Source organism: Lingula anatina, chromosome 8 (genome assembly GCF_051362555.1).
Source record: "Lingula anatina isolate TDL-2025a chromosome 8, LinAna3.0, whole genome shotgun sequence".
Classification (NCBI taxonomy): Eukaryota; Metazoa; Brachiopoda; class Lingulata; order Lingulida; family Lingulidae; genus Lingula; species Lingula anatina.
The window spans coordinates 13,076,302-13,095,198 of NC_141774.1; the positions used below are offsets into that span (position 1 = coordinate 13,076,302).

Genomic DNA, 18,897 nt, shown 5'->3' on the forward strand with positions numbered 1-18,897 from the left:
CTGCTATTTTATTGCCCCTGTCTGTTATTGTTTTAAGTATCCAACTAGGCCACTTGTCTTTTTCTCTTTATATACAGACTTAATTCACCCCTAAAATAGTACACAGAATACAATACCAGCCCCTGTTGGAAAACATCCAATCTGCCCGTCTGGGTCCAGTTTCTTCAACACTGGACAGCGCTATCCATTGGATAATTTTTTTATCCTCTGGGCAGATATCCTGTGGGAAAAGTAATGTTTCCAAAATGCTGGACAAATATTTTTGTTTCTGATGTTGCTATCCAATGGTTAAAATGGTTGGTTGCTGCAGGACAACTGTCCATAGGATAACAATTTTATACAGTGGATAGTGTTATCCATAGGATAGCGCCACCCAGTGTTGATGAAACTGGGCCCAGTTACCCCTCCCCTTACACGGTTGCTCAGCAGCAGTCGAGGAAGATACAATAATTCCGCAACAGACTAGTAGTAGCGCAGCCTGTAGCCAAAGAGTAACACATCCCCGTGTTTGCGTGTGAATTACGCCTGCCTCTTCTCTATAGGCGGATTTACATGGATATGGGGGGGGAGGGTCCAGGGATGCGAAGCAGACCCCCACTTGGCTTGAGGTTCGGGAACCGCTGAAGGGCTGTTTGGTACTGTTTAGAACCCCCCCCCCCCCCAATCTAAAGATGATAATAACATAATACTGGAAATATCATATAGTTGCCCTTTGAATTTATAAGGTTTAACTACGGAAATTGCTAGTGTGAGGCAATGCACGTCAATGTGGCACCAGTATTAACTCCCATGGACACGTGTTTCTGCACGTGACGTGAGTCACTTGATAAACCACGAAGTCGTACATAAACGCATGCAATGCAACCTTTATGAAGCAAAACAATTAAGCGTTGTGGATTTTTGCGCACATTTAATTTTTATCACGAAGGCCAAATTCTTTTGGATATTAATAACCTTAAAATCGTTTTTGAGTTACAAATGTCTAATTTTATCATCACGATCGAAATTCCCAAGCTAATAATAAAAATTATTTTTTTCCTAAGAAAAACTTTTACTAAACTAACATTCCTGGGGTTAACGATTGTTATTTCTGTGTAGCCAACTCTTTCATCTTTTTAACTGACACTCGCCGTAACTTAGTGACAATCTGGGAAATATAAAAGAGCACTGAACCAATGCTAAAGCTGTGGTTTTTCAAAGCCCGCCATGCTTACTGACCTCAAGACTGTGCGTGATGTGTCAACAGACTCAAGATAGTTGAGGACATTGGTAACTGAGACTATTTTTTGTGACTTTAATTCATCGTATTTATCTGTTTAAATATGACTAAAAAGTATTACTTGTCCTCAGATATAATCAACTAGAATTGGTAATTGGTTATGTTAAAACTCACTGTGTCACTTTGAAACTTTGGTCACATAGAAGCCCATCTCATGTTTGCCGTCTGAATTCTGTTTTGCGTCAACAACAAAGGTTTCAAGCCATACTTATATGCCACAGAACTTACAGCACTTCCTGAGTTCATCGTTACAAAACAAGAGTAAAAGAAGGGTAGGTATGAATTCAACATTGTTCGTATCTTTGCTGAAAACATGGCAGTGACTGTCAGACGACATCAGACATGTTTTCTACATCCCAGACACACGTTGAGGCAGCCTTCTTAACTGTGACCAATTGGGAACGCTAGCACCTGTCGCTGATAAACCATTTTACAACATTTATTACTATGCAGTTGAGCCAAATGCAACTATTAACTTTTGTAACGTTCTCCTTGAAAATTTGATTAATTTATATTAGATTTTTTTTTCTGTGGATGTTCAATGTAAAGACCACCCTCTCTGTTCAACATGCATGCAAACCCTGGTCAAAATTTTAATATTTTCGACCTGAACAACATCAGTGAACTACTCGTGAGCGGAAGTAGAGATGAGTTTGGGAGAGGGGAGGAGGGGAGGTAGCCGGCCGGCTGGTTCTTAATAATGAAAAAAATGAAAGATAGTAATTTTCTCTTTAAATTTAAATATTATTTATGTTCCATGCTATTTCTAACAATTTGGGTCAACTAAGGTTGAGGAAAGCTCCAATTTTTTCAAAAGAAAGTACCCATATTATACATGTAGAAAAATTGTACTCGCCTGAATATTTGCCGATTACGAGCGAAGCCAGGCAAATTTAACGGTCCTTGTGCTACCTCCCCCACCCCCTTCCAACTCACACACATACCCAAAACGAAAATGCAGTGGCATCGTCTGTTGACGTTGTATAGACCCTAACCAGCTTTGGTCAAAAATAAAAAAAATGTGTAGAATCTGAGTATGAATCTTGAAATTCCTGAACCGAATTTGAATAGCATAATTGCCTGTGCATGATAAAGTAACAGCCTTAACCATGTGAATGCGCCATTCTTTACTGCCCTTAGACGTTTAAACGCACTTATCTTCCTCTCAAATAATAATTCCCCCACTCTGCCCTGGCCCTCGTTACTGGGTGCACCCATTTATAGACCCTATATAAAGAAGTTAACTTTACACAATATTACTTTGAGATACCGAGATACAATAGAAACTTAGCGATGAAGTTTCTTATAACGCTAGCGTTGGCAGTAATGCTGTCACCTATGTCACAAGGTATGTTATAGATTGCTCATTGTATGTGTTAATTCTTCTGCTTATTACTTCCAATAATATGGCTTCTAAATAGTTCCATATGAAAGTTAACGCATGCGAAGTTTAGCGACACGTGTCCAGCAAAAAGAATTCAACAAATTTCACAATGCGATTTAAGAGGGGAGTAGTTTGTATTCAATTTTAAATTTTAAATCCAGTTTTCATTTTCATATTAAAAACCATTTATTTTAAGAAAAACTCGGAATCTGCTCTAGAAAACTCTGTTTTAAGTAAAAGAGTAGTTAAAACGGGGCAGTAAGGTGGCAGTTTTACAAACGTAAGACGCACATATGTTCTATTCAGGTTTACGATGCCGAGGCACAGGTAGATGCGTGAGGCAGGGAACATGTGACGGTCTTGTTGACGCCAACTACACGTGCAAAAGGGCAGGAAAGGTGTGCTGCGTACCGTCCAAAAACTCAACCACTGTAGCTTCGAATTCCATCTACGAAGGCAAGTATAACTGTGCCTCGCGTTCATATCGTTTTTAACAATGGCTGATTAAACAAAGGGATGATAATGAGCCTCCAAATAATTAACCAAGAGCTCCTTTTAGTATGGAATGGGCCAGAGTCACCCTGACATTCAAAGAGCCTGCAAACTCATTTCTTTATAAGAGAAGTGTTTTCCGTGATTCCTGAAGTATAGACTACACAATAATAATTCAATAACACCGCATTCACAACCACAAAGTTGATCCCAGGACTAACAGATCTGCCGATCAAATATGGCCGACCCAATTGAGAGTTTTTCGCGTATCCTCCGCCGGGAAACTATTCAGTTTCTATTAGCTATTTTCTACAGCTACAGCTTTGGGATAAAAATCTTCCTTTATTAGAATTACCGTACATGTACGTATAATAACTTCAGGGGGCATTTATAAAGCCAGTGTTACGAAACAATTAATTTTTCTTGTCCGACAGGTGGTGATATGGAACGTTCCTCATTTTATCGTCGAATGACACTTTCGGCTGTTTGCATTGTATGAATGTTTTTTAAAGTAGCCAAATAATAGTATTATCATCAGTTGAGTTCTTAACGATACATACTTTAGGGTACATTTGTACCAGTAGACATACTAGGCACTGGGTTTCAGAGAATTTTCTTGGAACATGCACGACGCTTGTTCACAGCATTTTAACTTTTACCACCAGCTTAACACGTGCTTCTAAGTAATTGTGTTACAAGTTTCAGGAACCTAGGGAACAATTAAAAGGATTTAAATTAACTGAAATTGACATTAACAGCAAAACGAAAAACTGAATCTAACGAGGGTGACCTTTTCCATCATTCTCTCATGAACACTCTGGCGATGCTAATTGGAATGGCTGCGCAGTAAAGAATAATACCTTAAATTAATTTCTCCTCTGTTTGCAATGCAATGTGAAATGCTGTTGATTATATTTGACTTTGACATTTTGTTCCTGGCAAACTAAACATACTGCCCTAGTAAAGATAAAATTATAACTAGTTTTTTTTTCAAATAACTTGGGAAATCAGACATAAATAAAGTGGGAGAATTCAATAAATTAATTAATTAATGATTGTGAAAGGGTTTCGGCCATACTACGTTGTACTAGTATTTAATTTTATATGTTTTTGCATTTTTTTTTCAAAAACACATGTATTATTGAATCTTCCTGATATCAGTATCCACACAGAGCACTAAATCATTCATGATCTAGTGAGGAAAACACTCTTATAAAAATCAATTTTCTCGAAGGCTCTTGCGGCACGGTGGGGAACTCACGTATTGTGGGAGGGGACACTGCTGACGCGCACGAATGGCCTTGGCAGGTCTCTCTTCATCTTAACAGTAGGGAGCAGCACGTGTGTGGAGGCATACTGGTCAACGAGGAGTGGGTAGTGACAGCAGCGCACTGCGTCCACGGGTAGGCCTAAGTCTAGTACTTACTATGAACCAACTGTCCATCTATCTGTCCACCCATCCACCATAATTTGATTCATTCATTTGCTTTGTCATATATGTAATCGGGGAGAGAGAGAGAGAGAGAGAGAGAGAGAGGAGAGAGAGAGACTTTCATTAATAATTTTATTAAATATTCAACATTTATAAATAACATTTCTCCATCCATCTCGATCCAGATCTTGTATGCATAATAACTTCATTGAACATTCAACATGTATTCATCTCCAGGTCTGGTATGAACGCCCCCGGTGATTGGACGTTAGTTCTAGGTGAGCACCACCTGGCGGAGGAAAGCAACAATGAAATACGTCGCAGTGTGGGAAAAATAATAGCTGTAAGTAGACCTTCAGTGAATATGGTTTTTCCCTTTCTGCATTTTTTATAGCTCTGCATTAAAACTCTTTTAGTTAAAAGGCAAAGACAGTGGAAGTAGTGAAAGTTTTTTTTTTTTTTTATAAAACTACTAGCTAGAATTTTAACTCTAAGATAATTGTGAACATAAGATTAATACATTGTATATTTGGTCTTCCTCTGTGAAATTATTATGAGCTACTTGTTCACATAAAATTACCTTAGCGTTAGCCAACGAAAACCCGGCAAGTTATTGACTGCGGGTGTAAATTGTATATTCTCACATTGTATTTCAATGGGCTGGATTAAACGTGATTAAAACTAATAAAAAGACCACAGGTAATTACAAAAGCATTTTATTTCAACAGCTTTGACATAGATGAACAAGACAATGTAAAAAAACTGTGTGAAAAGTGAATGTTACAGAAAGTTACAGGGTTGGGGGTATACTCAGTACTATAAAAGTACCCATCTTTCTACACAGCATCCCAACTACAAGAGCTACGGCACTTATGCCAATGACATTGCTTTAATGAAACTAGCGACCCCTATCCAGATGAGTCGCACCATGCAGCCCGCTTGCGTGGCACGCCCTGGTCAGGTGTTCCTAGGCAACGGGGACTGTTGGATCACTGGCTGGGGAGATACAAAGAGTAAGTGAGTGAATGCGGTTTTAGTTTTGACTTGCGTCGAAAAAGACAATACAAAAGCGCCAAAATAGGCGTGATTTAAATCTCAGATAAATAATATACATATTGTAACAAAGGGGGTCACAAGAGCCACGAATCTGCTATTTAAAATCATTAGAAACAATGTAAACATGTGCTGCACGATCGTCTGCTATGACCGGAATCTACTTTTCTTCAATAACTTTACATTAAATCTTACCTAAGACTTCGTTTTTCCTTAGAGACATATGTCCTGGAGTTTATCCAACTAAACCCATAGGTTAATTCTTCATTTAAATCCCAAATAATGGAAATACGGCGCTAAATCTACAATACACAAGTTAGTGAAACTTCCATGCAGAGCGGCCATGCTGTTAGGTCGCGACCTTCGACCTTTGACCGCAGCGCGAGCATGACGTAACGGAGTCTATAAATAGGGCTGCAGAGCCAAAGCGGGGGTTCTTCGAAAAGCTGACTCCCCTCTCGACAGAATCAACAGCCTATAGTACCAGTGAGTTAGATTTTATTTAGAGGGTGCCCCCGCGGGGGTAACCCGCCTGTCATTAGCCATTTTCTATGTAGTTTGGGACTGAATTTAATGAAACTTTATCTAATTTTAGTAAGTTCAACTTGTAGTAGTTGCTAGATCGAAGTTACGTTCTCTGTTTAGATATTTCGCGTAGCTTCCCCATGACCTCCCTTTTTTTTTTACTATTAACCGTTTTTCACCACTAATTACCCGCTTCTGTTGTTTTGCACTCCCTGTGCAAGTAATTAAGTGATGTTCAGTTAATTTTTTTCTTCTCTTTTACCTGTTCGTCTATGTTACTGTAGTTATCTCTAGGAGATCAAATGCACTCTTAGGTTATATCTATAGGTTATCTTAAGTTATCTTAACAGGTTATCTCTATAAGAGAACATGTTATCTTAGGTTATCTCTACAGGTTATCCTAAGTTATCTTCATGGGTTATCTCTATAAGATCAAAGGTTATCTCAGGTTATCTCTATAGGTTATCTTAAGTTATCTTAACAGGTTATCTCTATAAGAGAACATGTTATCTTAGGTTATCTCTATAGGTTATCTTAGGTTATCTTAATGGGTTATCTCTATAAGATCAAAGGTTATCTCAGGTTATCTCTATAGGTTATCTTAAGTTATCTTAACAGGTTATCTCTATAAGAGAACATGTTATCTTAGGTTATCTCTACAGGTTATCTTAGGTTATCTTCATGGGTTATCTCTATAAGATCAAAGGTTATCTCAGGTTATCTCTATAGGTTATCTTAAGTTATCTTAACAGGTTATCTCTATAAGAGAACATGTTATCTTAGGTTATCTCTATAGGTTATCTTAAGTTATCTTAACAGGTTATCTCTATAAGAGAACATGTTATCTTAGGTTATCTCTACAGGTTATCTTAAGTTATCTTAATGGGTTATCTCTATAAGAGAACACGTTATCTCAGGTTATCTCTATAGGTTATCTTAAGTTATCTTAACAGGTTATCTCTATAAGAGAACATGTTATCTTAGGTTATCTCTACAGGTTATCCTAGGTTATCTTCATGGGTTATCTCTATAAGATCAAAGGTTATCTCAGGTTATCTCTATAGATTATCTTAAGTTATCTTAACAGGTTATCTCTATAAGAGAACATGTTATCTTAGGTTATCTTAATGGGTTATCTTTATAAGATCAAAGGTTATCTCAGGTTATCTCTATAGGTTATCTTAAGTTATCTTAACAGGTTATCTCTATAAGAGAACATGTTATCTTAGGTTATCTCTACAGGTTATCCTAGGTTATCTTCATGGGTTATCTCTATAAGATCAAAGGTTATCTCAGGTTATCTCTATAGATTATCTTAAGTTATCTTAACAGGTTATCTCTATAAGAGAACATGTTATCTTAGGTTATCTTAATGGGTTATCTTTATAAGATCAAAGGTTATCTCAGGTTATCTCTATAGGTTATCTTAAGTTATCTTAACAGGTTATCTCTATAAGAGAACATGTTATCTTAGGTTATCTCTACAGGTTATCTTAGGTTATCTTCATGGGTTATCTCTATAAGATCAAAGGTTATCTCAGGTTATCTCTATAGGTTATCTTAAGTTATCTTAACAGGTTATCTCTATAAGAGAACATGTTATCTTAGGTTATCTCTATAGGTTATCTTAGGTTATCTTAATGGGTTATCTCTATAAGATCAAAGGTTATCTCAGGTTATCTCTATAGGTTATCTTAAATTATCTTAACAGGTTATCTCTATAAGAGAACATGTTATCTTGGGTTATCTCTATAGGTTAATTTGGGTTATCTTAATGGGTTATCTCTATAAGATCAAAGGTTATCTCAGGTTATCTCTATAGGTTATCTTAAGTTATCTTAACAGGTTATCTCTATAAGAGAACATGTTATCTTGGGTTATCTCTATAGGTTAATTTGGGTTATCTTAATGGGTTATCTCTATAAGATCAAAGGTTATCTTTAATGTTTGGGTCATTTAAAATTTACCGGCATGTGCTCGTTAGATTAATTACCACTAGTTTCTGAGCTTTATCAAGTAAGGCGACTGGCAAGCTTATGTAACTATGGTCATACAAGGTTAGATTTGTGAGCTTTTCAGAGAGTGGCACCCTCTCTTTAATAAAGTGCTAAGGTCAGAGAATTCGTTAAGTACCTAATTTGAAGGGTGGACTTATACCACCAAGTTTGTCTTTATCCAGTAAGGCGACTGGCAAGCTTATGTAACTATGGTCATACAAGGTTAAATTTGTGAGCTTTTCAGAGAGTGGCACCCTCTCTTTAATAAAGTGCTAAGGTCAGAGAATTCGTTAAGTTACCTAAGTCAAGTGGTTTATGCTTTTAACAAATAAGGTGATTGGCAAGCTTATTTAGCTATGGTTTTACAAAGTTAGATCAGTGAGTTTTTAGAGGGCAGCACCCTCTCTTTAATATAAGTGCTCCTAGCAATTATTAAGTTTTTAAGTGGACAGTTGGCTGACTGAATATGGAGGTGTTTTTCCTGGTGAGGAGGGGTTCCAGCATGTAGGAATTGGTCCCTTGGCTGCAGTTGACAAGTTCCTGGCCAAGACCTTGGGGTGCAGTTGACAGGTTCCTGGCCAAGGTTGCTGCTGGTTTTGATGGCGAAGAGAAGTGCACATCTCATCCTCGGGTGAAAGGCCGTACGGGTCCGGGGCGCCATCGGCGCAGACGTCAACTTGGTGCTGTTGATGATGTTCCAGTCCAAGTGCGCGGTGAAATCCTCCATGAGACTTGGGGGTAGTTTTTATTTTAGTTTCCTTAGTTATCCCATTGGGAACACCAGATACCTTATTCAGCCAGCTGATACCAAGAAGAAACAAAGTGAGGGTCAACGACGTCCATCAACGATGCCATCCAACGCGGTGCCGTCAACGAGGCCGTCCTTCGCGTAGTTACCACCAGAGATACCAGATATCGTCGCACGCTTCCCAATTCCATCAACGGTGCCATCTAACGCGAACCGCCAACGAGGTAGTCCTTCGCGTAGTTACCACTAGAGATGCCAGATGTCATCGCACGCTACCCAATTCCATCAACGATGTCATCTAACGCGAACCGTCAACGAGGCCGTCCTACGCATGGTTACCACTAGAGATGCCTGGTGTCATCGCACGCTACCCGATTCCATTAACGATGCCATCCAACGCAGTGCCGTCAACGAGGTCGACTCCATCTCAGATGCATCTCACACTACGCGCAACGCCAACTTCTCAATTTTATAGACATTTATGACAATAAGTCATGTGATAGTCACCACTGACTTGAGAATTTTATGGTCGATTTATCCGTTTAATAAAATTTATTAAAACATAAATCTGCCTCTTTATTTCTGAAGGACAGGGATATACTTTCCCTAAGAAACATCCAAGTTCCCACGCCGCGCATGGGTGTCGCGGTCGCTCGGGCCCGACCCCTCGCGTTACAATGGTGGCAGCGGTGGGATTGTCTTTCAGAAAAACAGTGGGAAAGTCCTTCAGAAAATCACCCCCAGAATTGAGGCTAGATTTATTTCAACTTTTGGCAAAATTAATGCATTTATATCTCATTGTTTAAGAGGAAGATGGCGACCAATGGGAAGCGCGAGGATGCAGATATGGCGAGTGAGTCTAGAGAATCAGAAGTAATCCTAAACCTGAGAGAAGCCACTCCACGGGAAGGAGCACCAGTGGGGTCCAGTGCCAGCACCATAGCTGAAGATGAAGTGGTGACAGAGGAGAGTCCCCAGGTTATAAGGCGATTTCTAGCGTCCCCGGGTCTACCGAGAGCAGGGTCCGGCCTAAACTATGGAAGAAGGCCCAGCTATGTCCCTGACCGCTATGAAGGAAATACACCATGGGCTGATTATTACTGTCACTTTGAGAGCTGTGCCAGAATAAATGGCTGGGATGAGGAGGAGAAAGCGGGCTTTCTAGCAGCCAGCCTACGAGGAACTGCTCAGGCGACGTTGAGTGACGCACAGGAAGATGGAAGAATGGTCTCATACCGCCAGTTAGTTCATCTTCTAGCTCAACGGTTTGGACCTGGACGTGGAGCAGAGCTGTACGTGGCCGAGTTAAGAAATAGGAGGAGGAGGCCTAACGAAACCTTGAGAGAATTGGGCCAGGCCATTAAGAGATTGACAGCCCTGGCGTATCCAGAGTTGAATAGAGAGTCACAAGATAGGCTGGCACGAATCCATTTCCAAGACGCTGTGGACGATAGGGACCTAAGGAGCAGAATTTTCCAGGCGCAATGTAGAAGTCTAGAGGACGCAATACGAGCCGCTGCAGGAATGGAGTCTTTCCTGGAGGCTGAAAGAATAGGAGAGAAAAGCCATATGAGAAGACAAGTACGTGTGACGTCTGCAGAACCCTGTGAAGATGAAAAAGTGAAACAGTTGGAACAGGAAGTGAGGAAGCTGAAGGCTGAACTAGAGAGACGCACAGTTAACCAGGGGTACAGAAAAGAAGCCACTTGCTATCGATGTGGAAACAAAGGTCACTACGCCAGAGACTGCAGAACTGAGCCACACCAGGGAAACGGAACCTGGTCACGTCAGTGGACCGAGACAAGGCCAAGAAAGCAGTAAAGGTCCCCAATGAAGATGATGGTGATGTACATAATGGGAGAATTCCGGCTTCAGATGTTAGTAAGGGTTTGTTTGTTGTTGCTAAAATTTTTAGTGTTCCTGTTACGTTACTAGTTGATACTGGAGCCACAGACACCATCATCTCATTGAAAAGTTACCAAGCCATAGAGAGTTACAGAAGACCGACCTTGGAGAATCTAAATGAAGTTGTTTACCAGGCTGATGGAAAACCCCTGCCAGTGTATGGTCAAGCATGGGTAGACTTACAGGTGGGCCAAACTATAACCCAGAAGAAGGTGATAGTGGCAGAAGTTCCGTATGATGGAATCCTAGGCATTGACTTTTTATTACAGAAAGGAAGTGTTCTTGACTTTAATGGTTTCCAGATCTCCTGTGAGGGTCAGAAGATCCCTTGTGTGAATAAAGAAGCAACCCCTTTTATTGCTGCTGTGAAAGTAAAGCATAACACTTTAGTGCCACCTGGACATGAAGTGGTAGTAGAAGGTGAGCTGTTCTCATCAGACCAACCGGGCAGAAGTATGAGTGGAATCATCGAAAATACCAGACCGGACAAAATTGCAGGTAGAGGATTGCTTGTGGCCAGGGCATTCCTCGACTTGTCTACAGAGCCATTACCGGTTAAAGTTTATAATCCGGGCCCGGATCCTATAACACTCTACCAAGGGACTACAGTAGGAACAGTCACTGAAGCGGAGGAAGTACGATCCCTGCCACCCTGTTCCACAGGCACGTGGATCAGATCTGTGAACAAGTCACCAGCAACGCCTGACTTACCAGAGTTTTTGCACGATATTTGGCGTAGAAGTTGCAAGCATTTAAGTGAAGCAGAAAAAGAAGACGTAAAGCAGCTACTGACTGAATTCCAAGACATCTTCGCAGAAGGGGACATGGACTTAGGAAGAACCGACGTAGTTAAACAAAGTATAGACACAGGGAATGCCGCTCCGATCCGACAACCTTATCGTTGCCTTCCTAACAAGCAAATAGTAGAAGATTACAGGTGTGATGTATGGATCTCCCTATTCCTTCCCAGACGGTGGCACTCTGTCTCGGCTGGCTCAAGTTGCTCAAAGCTCTCAGCTCCCCTGAGAGTGGAGGGCGAGGCGAGCTGTCCAAAGGTCAGGCAGCCAGGCCACTGAAAGGGGAGGAGTGAGAGTTTCCGCATCCACTTAATTTTATTCAAATTTATTAAGGAATTTGGCAGAATTGTTTGTTTTTTTTTGTTTGTTTTTTTTTTTTTTTACTAATCACTGAATAACCTACCCCCTTATCTGTGCTGAAGGTCACGAAAAAAAAAAAAAATTGCTGAAGGTCACGAAAAAAAAAAAAAAAAAAAAAAAATCTTATGAACGCATAAAATGAAATGAATGATAAATCCACCTTTATTTTAGTGATGCCAGGTCAGAAATGCAAGTACTGCAGTTTACATTTTTCCTCAAGATCGAACCGCAGGAGGCATGAAGTGGCCATGCACGAAACGTATAAGTGCATGGAGAAGAATTGTGACAGGTCTTATACCACAGAAAGCGAATTGATGAAACATCAACAGGCCCGTCACCAGCCAGTGCAGGTAATGGTGGGGAGGGAAGAGGAAGCCTCCCTCCTTGAGGAAACACCAGCAGAAGAGCCCCCAAGGAAAGCTCCACGCCCGACAACAGGTGGGAAGGGTATCAGGCTGAACATGACGCCAGAGCCCCCAACAGGAGGTTGGTCATCGGACGAGGACGTGGACGTGGAGGATGGTGAGAGTACACCAATGCCTGCCAGGAAGTCACCTGCTGCACGTGTAGATCAGTTAGACACAAGCATTGCCACCCTGTATGGCAGGGTGACAAGGTTCACTGAAAAGGAAACAATTTATCCAGATGGAAGACGAATGATCGTTAGAAATTTCTTTTGTTGACTGCAATGCTTATCTAAGACGATGTTTATGAATTATTATTACTATTAAAATCATTTTTTTTTAGGCAAAGTGTAATCATTTTTTTTTTTTTTTTAGACTAAAAATGAATCTCTTCTCAGACTATACTGGGACAGTACTCTTGCGGACAATATTCAATAACTTAAAATGTACTCATGGCCATCTGTTATATAGTTTTCACTTTATTAAAAGAGTGTTTATCTACCTACAGTACTTGTTCTTGATTCAGGAGAATCAATTTTAAAAGGGTGGGGGCAGTGTAACAAAGGGGGTCACAAGAGCCACGAATCTGCTATTTAAAATCATTAGAAACAATGTAAACATGTGCTGCACGATCGTCTGCTATGACCGGAATCTACTTTTCTTCAATAACTTTACATTAAATCTTACCTAAGACTTCGTTTTTCCTTAGAGACATATGTCCTGGAGTTTATCCAACTAAACCCATAGGTTAATTCTTCATTTAAATCCCAAATAATGGAAATACGGCGCTAAATCTACAATACACAAGTTAGTGAAACTTCCATGCAGAGCGGCCATGCTGTTAGGTCGCGACCTTCGACCTTTGACCGCAGCGCGAGCATGACGTAACGGAGTCTATAAATAGGGCTGCAGAGCCAAAGCGGGGGTTCTTCGAAAAGCTGACTCCCCTCTCGACAGAATCAACAGCCTATAGTACCAGTGAGTTAGATTTTATTTAGAGGGTGCCCCCGCGGGGGTAACCCGCCTGTCATTAGCCATTTTCTATGTAGTTTGGGACTGAATTTAATGAAACTTTATCTAATTTTAGTAAGTTCAACTTGTAGTAGTTGCTAGATCGAAGTTACGTTCTCTGTTTAGATATTTCGCGTAGCTTCCCCATGACCTCCCTTTTTTTTTTACTATTAACCGTTTTTCACCACTAATTACCCGCTTCTGTTGTTTTGCACTCCCTGTGCAAGTAATTAAGTGATGTTCAGTTAATTTTTTTCTTCTCTTTTACCTGTTCGTCTATGTTACTGTAGTTATCTCTAGGAGATCAAATGCACTCTTAGGTTATATCTATAGGTTATCTTAAGTTATCTTAACAGGTTATCTCTATAAGAGAACATGTTATCTTAGGTTATCTCTACAGGTTATCCTAAGTTATCTTCATGGGTTATCTCTATAAGATCAAAGGTTATCTCAGGTTATCTCTATAGGTTATCTTAAGTTATCTTAACAGGTTATCTCTATAAGAGAACATGTTATCTTAGGTTATCTCTATAGGTTATCTTAGGTTATCTTAATGGGTTATCTCTATAAGATCAAAGGTTATCTCAGGTTATCTCTATAGGTTATCTTAAGTTATCTTAACAGGTTATCTCTATAAGAGAACATGTTATCTTAGGTTATCTCTACAGGTTATCTTAGGTTATCTTCATGGGTTATCTCTATAAGATCAAAGGTTATCTCAGGTTATCTCTATAGGTTATCTTAAGTTATCTTAACAGGTTATCTCTATAAGAGAACATGTTATCTTAGGTTATCTCTATAGGTTATCTTAAGTTATCTTAACAGGTTATCTCTATAAGAGAACATGTTATCTTAGGTTATCTCTACAGGTTATCTTAAGTTATCTTAATGGGTTATCTCTATAAGAGAACACGTTATCTCAGGTTATCTCTATAGGTTATCTTAAGTTATCTTAACAGGTTATCTCTATAAGAGAACATGTTATCTTAGGTTATCTCTACAGGTTATCCTAGGTTATCTTCATGGGTTATCTCTATAAGATCAAAGGTTATCTCAGGTTATCTCTATAGATTATCTTAAGTTATCTTAACAGGTTATCTCTATAAGAGAACATGTTATCTTAGGTTATCTTAATGGGTTATCTTTATAAGATCAAAGGTTATCTCAGGTTATCTCTATAGGTTATCTTAAGTTATCTTAACAGGTTATCTCTATAAGAGAACATGTTATCTTAGGTTATCTCTACAGGTTATCCTAGGTTATCTTCATGGGTTATCTCTATAAGATCAAAGGTTATCTCAGGTTATCTCTATAGATTATCTTAAGTTATCTTAACAGGTTATCTCTATAAGAGAACATGTTATCTTAGGTTATCTTAATGGGTTATCTTTATAAGATCAAAGGTTATCTCAGGTTATCTCTATAGGTTATCTTAAGTTATCTTAACAGGTTATCTCTATAAGAGAACATGTTATCTTAGGTTATCTCTACAGGTTATCTTAGGTTATCTTCATGGGTTATCTCTATAAGATCAAAGGTTATCTCAGGTTATCTCTATAGGTTATCTTAAGTTATCTTAACAGGTTATCTCTATAAGAGAACATGTTATCTTAGGTTATCTCTATAGGTTATCTTAGGTTATCTTAATGGGTTATCTCTATAAGATCAAAGGTTATCTCAGGTTATCTCTATAGGTTATCTTAAATTATCTTAACAGGTTATCTCTATAAGAGAACATGTTATCTTGGGTTATCTCTATAGGTTAATTTGGGTTATCTTAATGGGTTATCTCTATAAGATCAAAGGTTATCTCAGGTTATCTCTATAGGTTATCTTAAGTTATCTTAACAGGTTATCTCTATAAGAGAACATGTTATCTTGGGTTATCTCTATAGGTTAATTTGGGTTATCTTAATGGGTTATCTCTATAAGATCAAAGGTTATCTTTAATGTTTGGGTCATTTAAAATTTACCGGCATGTGCTCGTTAGATTAATTACCACTAGTTTCTGAGCTTTATCAAGTAAGGCGACTGGCAAGCTTATGTAACTATGGTCATACAAGGTTAGATTTGTGAGCTTTTCAGAGAGTGGCACCCTCTCTTTAATAAAGTGCTAAGGTCAGAGAATTCGTTAAGTACCTAATTTGAAGGGTGGACTTATACCACCAAGTTTGTCTTTATCCAGTAAGGCGACTGGCAAGCTTATGTAACTATGGTCATACAAGGTTAAATTTGTGAGCTTTTCAGAGAGTGGCACCCTCTCTTTAATAAAGTGCTAAGGTCAGAGAATTCGTTAAGTTACCTAAGTCAAGTGGTTTATGCTTTTAACAAATAAGGTGATTGGCAAGCTTATTTAGCTATGGTTTTACAAAGTTAGATCAGTGAGTTTTTAGAGGGCAGCACCCTCTCTTTAATATAAGTGCTCCTAGCAATTATTAAGTTTTTAAGTGGACAGTTGGCTGACTGAATATGGAGGTGTTTTTCCTGGTGAGGAGGGGTTCCAGCATGTAGGAATTGGTCCCTTGGCTGCAGTTGACAAGTTCCTGGCCAAGACCTTGGGGTGCAGTTGACAGGTTCCTGGCCAAGGTTGCTGCTGGTTTTGATGGCGAAGAGAAGTGCACATCTCATCCTCGGGTGAAAGGCCGTACGGGTCCGGGGCGCCATCGGCGCAGACGTCAACTTGGTGCTGTTGATGATGTTCCAGTCCAAGTGCGCGGTGAAATCCTCCATGAGACTTGGGGGTAGTTTTTATTTTAGTTTCCTTAGTTATCCCATTGGGAACACCAGATACCTTATTCAGCCAGCTGATACCAAGAAGAAACAAAGTGAGGGTCAACGACGTCCATCAACGATGCCATCCAACGCGGTGCCGTCAACGAGGCCGTCCTTCGCGTAGTTACCACCAGAGATACCAGATATCGTCGCACGCTTCCCAATTCCATCAACGGTGCCATCTAACGCGAACCGCCAACGAGGTAGTCCTTCGCGTAGTTACCACTAGAGATGCCAGATGTCATCGCACGCTACCCAATTCCATCAACGATGTCATCTAACGCGAACCGTCAACGAGGCCGTCCTACGCATGGTTACCACTAGAGATGCCTGGTGTCATCGCACGCTACCCGATTCCATTAACGATGCCATCCAACGCAGTGCCGTCAACGAGGTCGACTCCATCTCAGATGCATCTCACACTACGCGCAACGCCAACTTCTCAATTTTATAGACATTTATGACAATAAGTCATGTGATAGTCACCACTGACTTGAGAATTTTATGGTCGATTTATCCGTTTAATAAAATTTATTAAAACATAAATCTGCCTCTTTATTTCTGAAGGACAGGGATATACTTTCCCTAAGAAACATCCAAGTTCCCACGCCGCGCATGGGTGTCGCGGTCGCTCGGGCCCGACCCCTCGCGTTACAATATGTTGCATGCAACCATGTCAAGCGAGAGTATGCGACTATTTTTAACATGTTGCTTGTTCAGATATTTGTAGCTAGGGATGCCGCATACTTCTCAGAACGTCGTAGGGCGTATTCAGAAAAAGTTGATTTGCGGATTAACTTTGGTTGTGAATGTGTCCATAAAGAAAATCACAACATCATTCTTCTTTTCTTTGTGCTCTTATCAGGTAATGTCAGCAATGAGGTCCTCCGGGAGTTCAACACCGTAATTCGTACTTATGCTGAGTGCAAGGAAGGCTGGGGAAGCTACGTGTTGGAAGACACACACATTTGTATAGGAGATGGTTCCGCAGGTTCCTGTCAGGTAGGTATAGGCTGAGATCAGTCAGAACGTTCGATTTATTATTATTATTATTATTATTATTATTATTATTATTATTATTATTATTTTGCTTAAAAAGCTGAACGGAAGGGTTTTAGCGAATTTTACATTTTGAACTAATCAGTTATAAATATATATGTGGCGAAAAACGGTTACATATTGTACATTTCCTGAGCCATATTTGCAAAGAAATAACATCTCACAATTCTGAGAGGCGAGAATCAGTGTTAAAAAACGATGAAATATTCCTCAATTATCTAAATTCGTTTTTTTTTTTTTTTTTTTTTTTTTTTTTTTTGCCTCGATCTCGACCATTTGTTACCTTCAGCTGTTTGAACCATATTTACAGGCGAGAATGCACAGCTTCAACGCGCTATAAAAAAGCCACAAGAAGAAATAGAGAAACGTGGTTTTCAACACGTGACTGTTTAAAAAGCGTTCTTTTTTAAATAGATATTAAAACCAATCCATTACCCTTACTCTTTGTAACATAAACGTGTATTCATTGAAGCTGCTACGTGTATTTCTCATTCATGTCGCTTACATCATATTAAAGAAAAAGATAAGGAGGTCGCTTATGACAAATATGTCACACTCTTTTACATTCCAGGGAGACAGTGGCGGCCCCTTGGTGTGTAAGGTCCACGGCGTCTGGGTCCTGGCTGGCGTCACCTCGTGGGGGTACAGCGGCTGCCGAGAACTGGGGTTCCCTAATGTCTACACACGCGTGTCTGAGTATGCAAATTGGCTGAGGGATACCATCAATTCTAATTAAACTACTCAATAGGGGGCGTGTCTGAGTATGCAAATTAGCTGAGGGATACCATCAATTCCAATTAATCAACTCTATAGGGGGCGTGTCTGAGTATGAAAACTGGCTGAGGGATACCATCAATTCCAATTAAACAATATCTCATAATTCACTTTGAATATACTAGTAGAAGTCTCTGTTTACATTGAGAAACCTTGATGACTACCACATAGTTGAATCCAGGTAGCATGTCTGAGTGTGCAAATTCGCTGAAGGATATTATCCATTCCAATAAAACAACTGTATATCATTTTTATCTTTGAAAAGAAAAGTTCCATTGTACATTGCAAAACCTTGATGACAACCACAAAGATGAATCCATAGGGCGTGTGTGAGTATGTAAATTGGTTAGTGGGTCATCTATTTTTATCATTTACATGCTCAGACACGTCCCCCTGGATTTAGCTTTACCGTAGCCTAAAACTGGACAAAGAGTAAGTTTGCCCAGCAGCTGCACATTTTTCTCGGATTGACGTAAAAGCGCCGTCACGCGCGCGCAGGAAAGCACACAAGCGGACCCCAAAACTGGAACGGTTCTAATTCACGGTTCTAATCTTAAAAGCGATACTCCAGAAACTTGTTATTTTACAATTGGCAAATTGTGCAATAGATAATGAAGATAAACTGATGTATGATTAACCATGGCTATATATGAATCGGTATTTGGTTTGGTCAGGTGATCGTCGGATGCCAAGCATATTTCAAAGTCTCTTTAAGCCAACGACCTCCAAATAAGACCCTAAGTGCCACTTCAGAGAACCTAATAATAACTAATAATAATATTAGTAAAAATATACCAAAACTGATATTTTTGGTAACTAATTGTAGGTTATTTAAATAGTCACTCGATTTTGTGGTCGAAGCACATGTACTTATTTAAAAATTGCTACAGTCGCTGGTGAATCTA

At 39.6% G+C, this 18,897-nt stretch overlaps 2 protein-coding genes across 2 annotated transcripts; both read left to right on the top strand.

The window, feature by feature from the left end:
* The first annotated feature begins 2,572 nt into the window (after positions 1–2,572).
* Positions 2,573–17,954, top strand: LOC106164542 (chymotrypsin B). The gene is made up of 7 exons (XM_087018759.1): positions 2,573–2,627; positions 2,970–3,119; positions 4,390–4,558; positions 4,825–4,930; positions 5,432–5,600; positions 17,025–17,161; positions 17,790–17,954. Exons 1-7 carry the CDS (start codon positions 2,573–2,575, stop codon positions 17,952–17,954), a joined length of 951 nt encoding a protein of 316 aa, XP_086874885.1.
* Positions 5,695–14,071, top strand: LOC147760383 (uncharacterized). The gene is made up of 2 exons (XM_086993974.1): positions 5,695–6,126; positions 12,144–14,071. Coding segments are annotated over exons 1-2 (513 nt in total). The 5' UTR covers positions 5,695–6,125; the 3' UTR covers positions 12,656–14,071.
* Positions 17,955–18,897: the final 943 nt, after the last annotated feature.

Coding starts and splice junctions, on each gene's coding strand:
- LOC106164542 (XM_087018759.1), top strand. CDS start 2,573: ATGAAGTTTCTTATAACGCTAGCGTTGGCAGTAATGCTGTCACCTATG. Junction 2,628..2,969: donor GCTGTCACCTATGTCACAAG/GTATGTTATAGA, acceptor TGTTCTATTCAG/GTTTACGATGCCGAGGCACA. Junction 4,559..4,824: donor GCAGCGCACTGCGTCCACGG/GTAGGCCTAAGT, acceptor ATTCATCTCCAG/GTCTGGTATGAACGCCCCCG.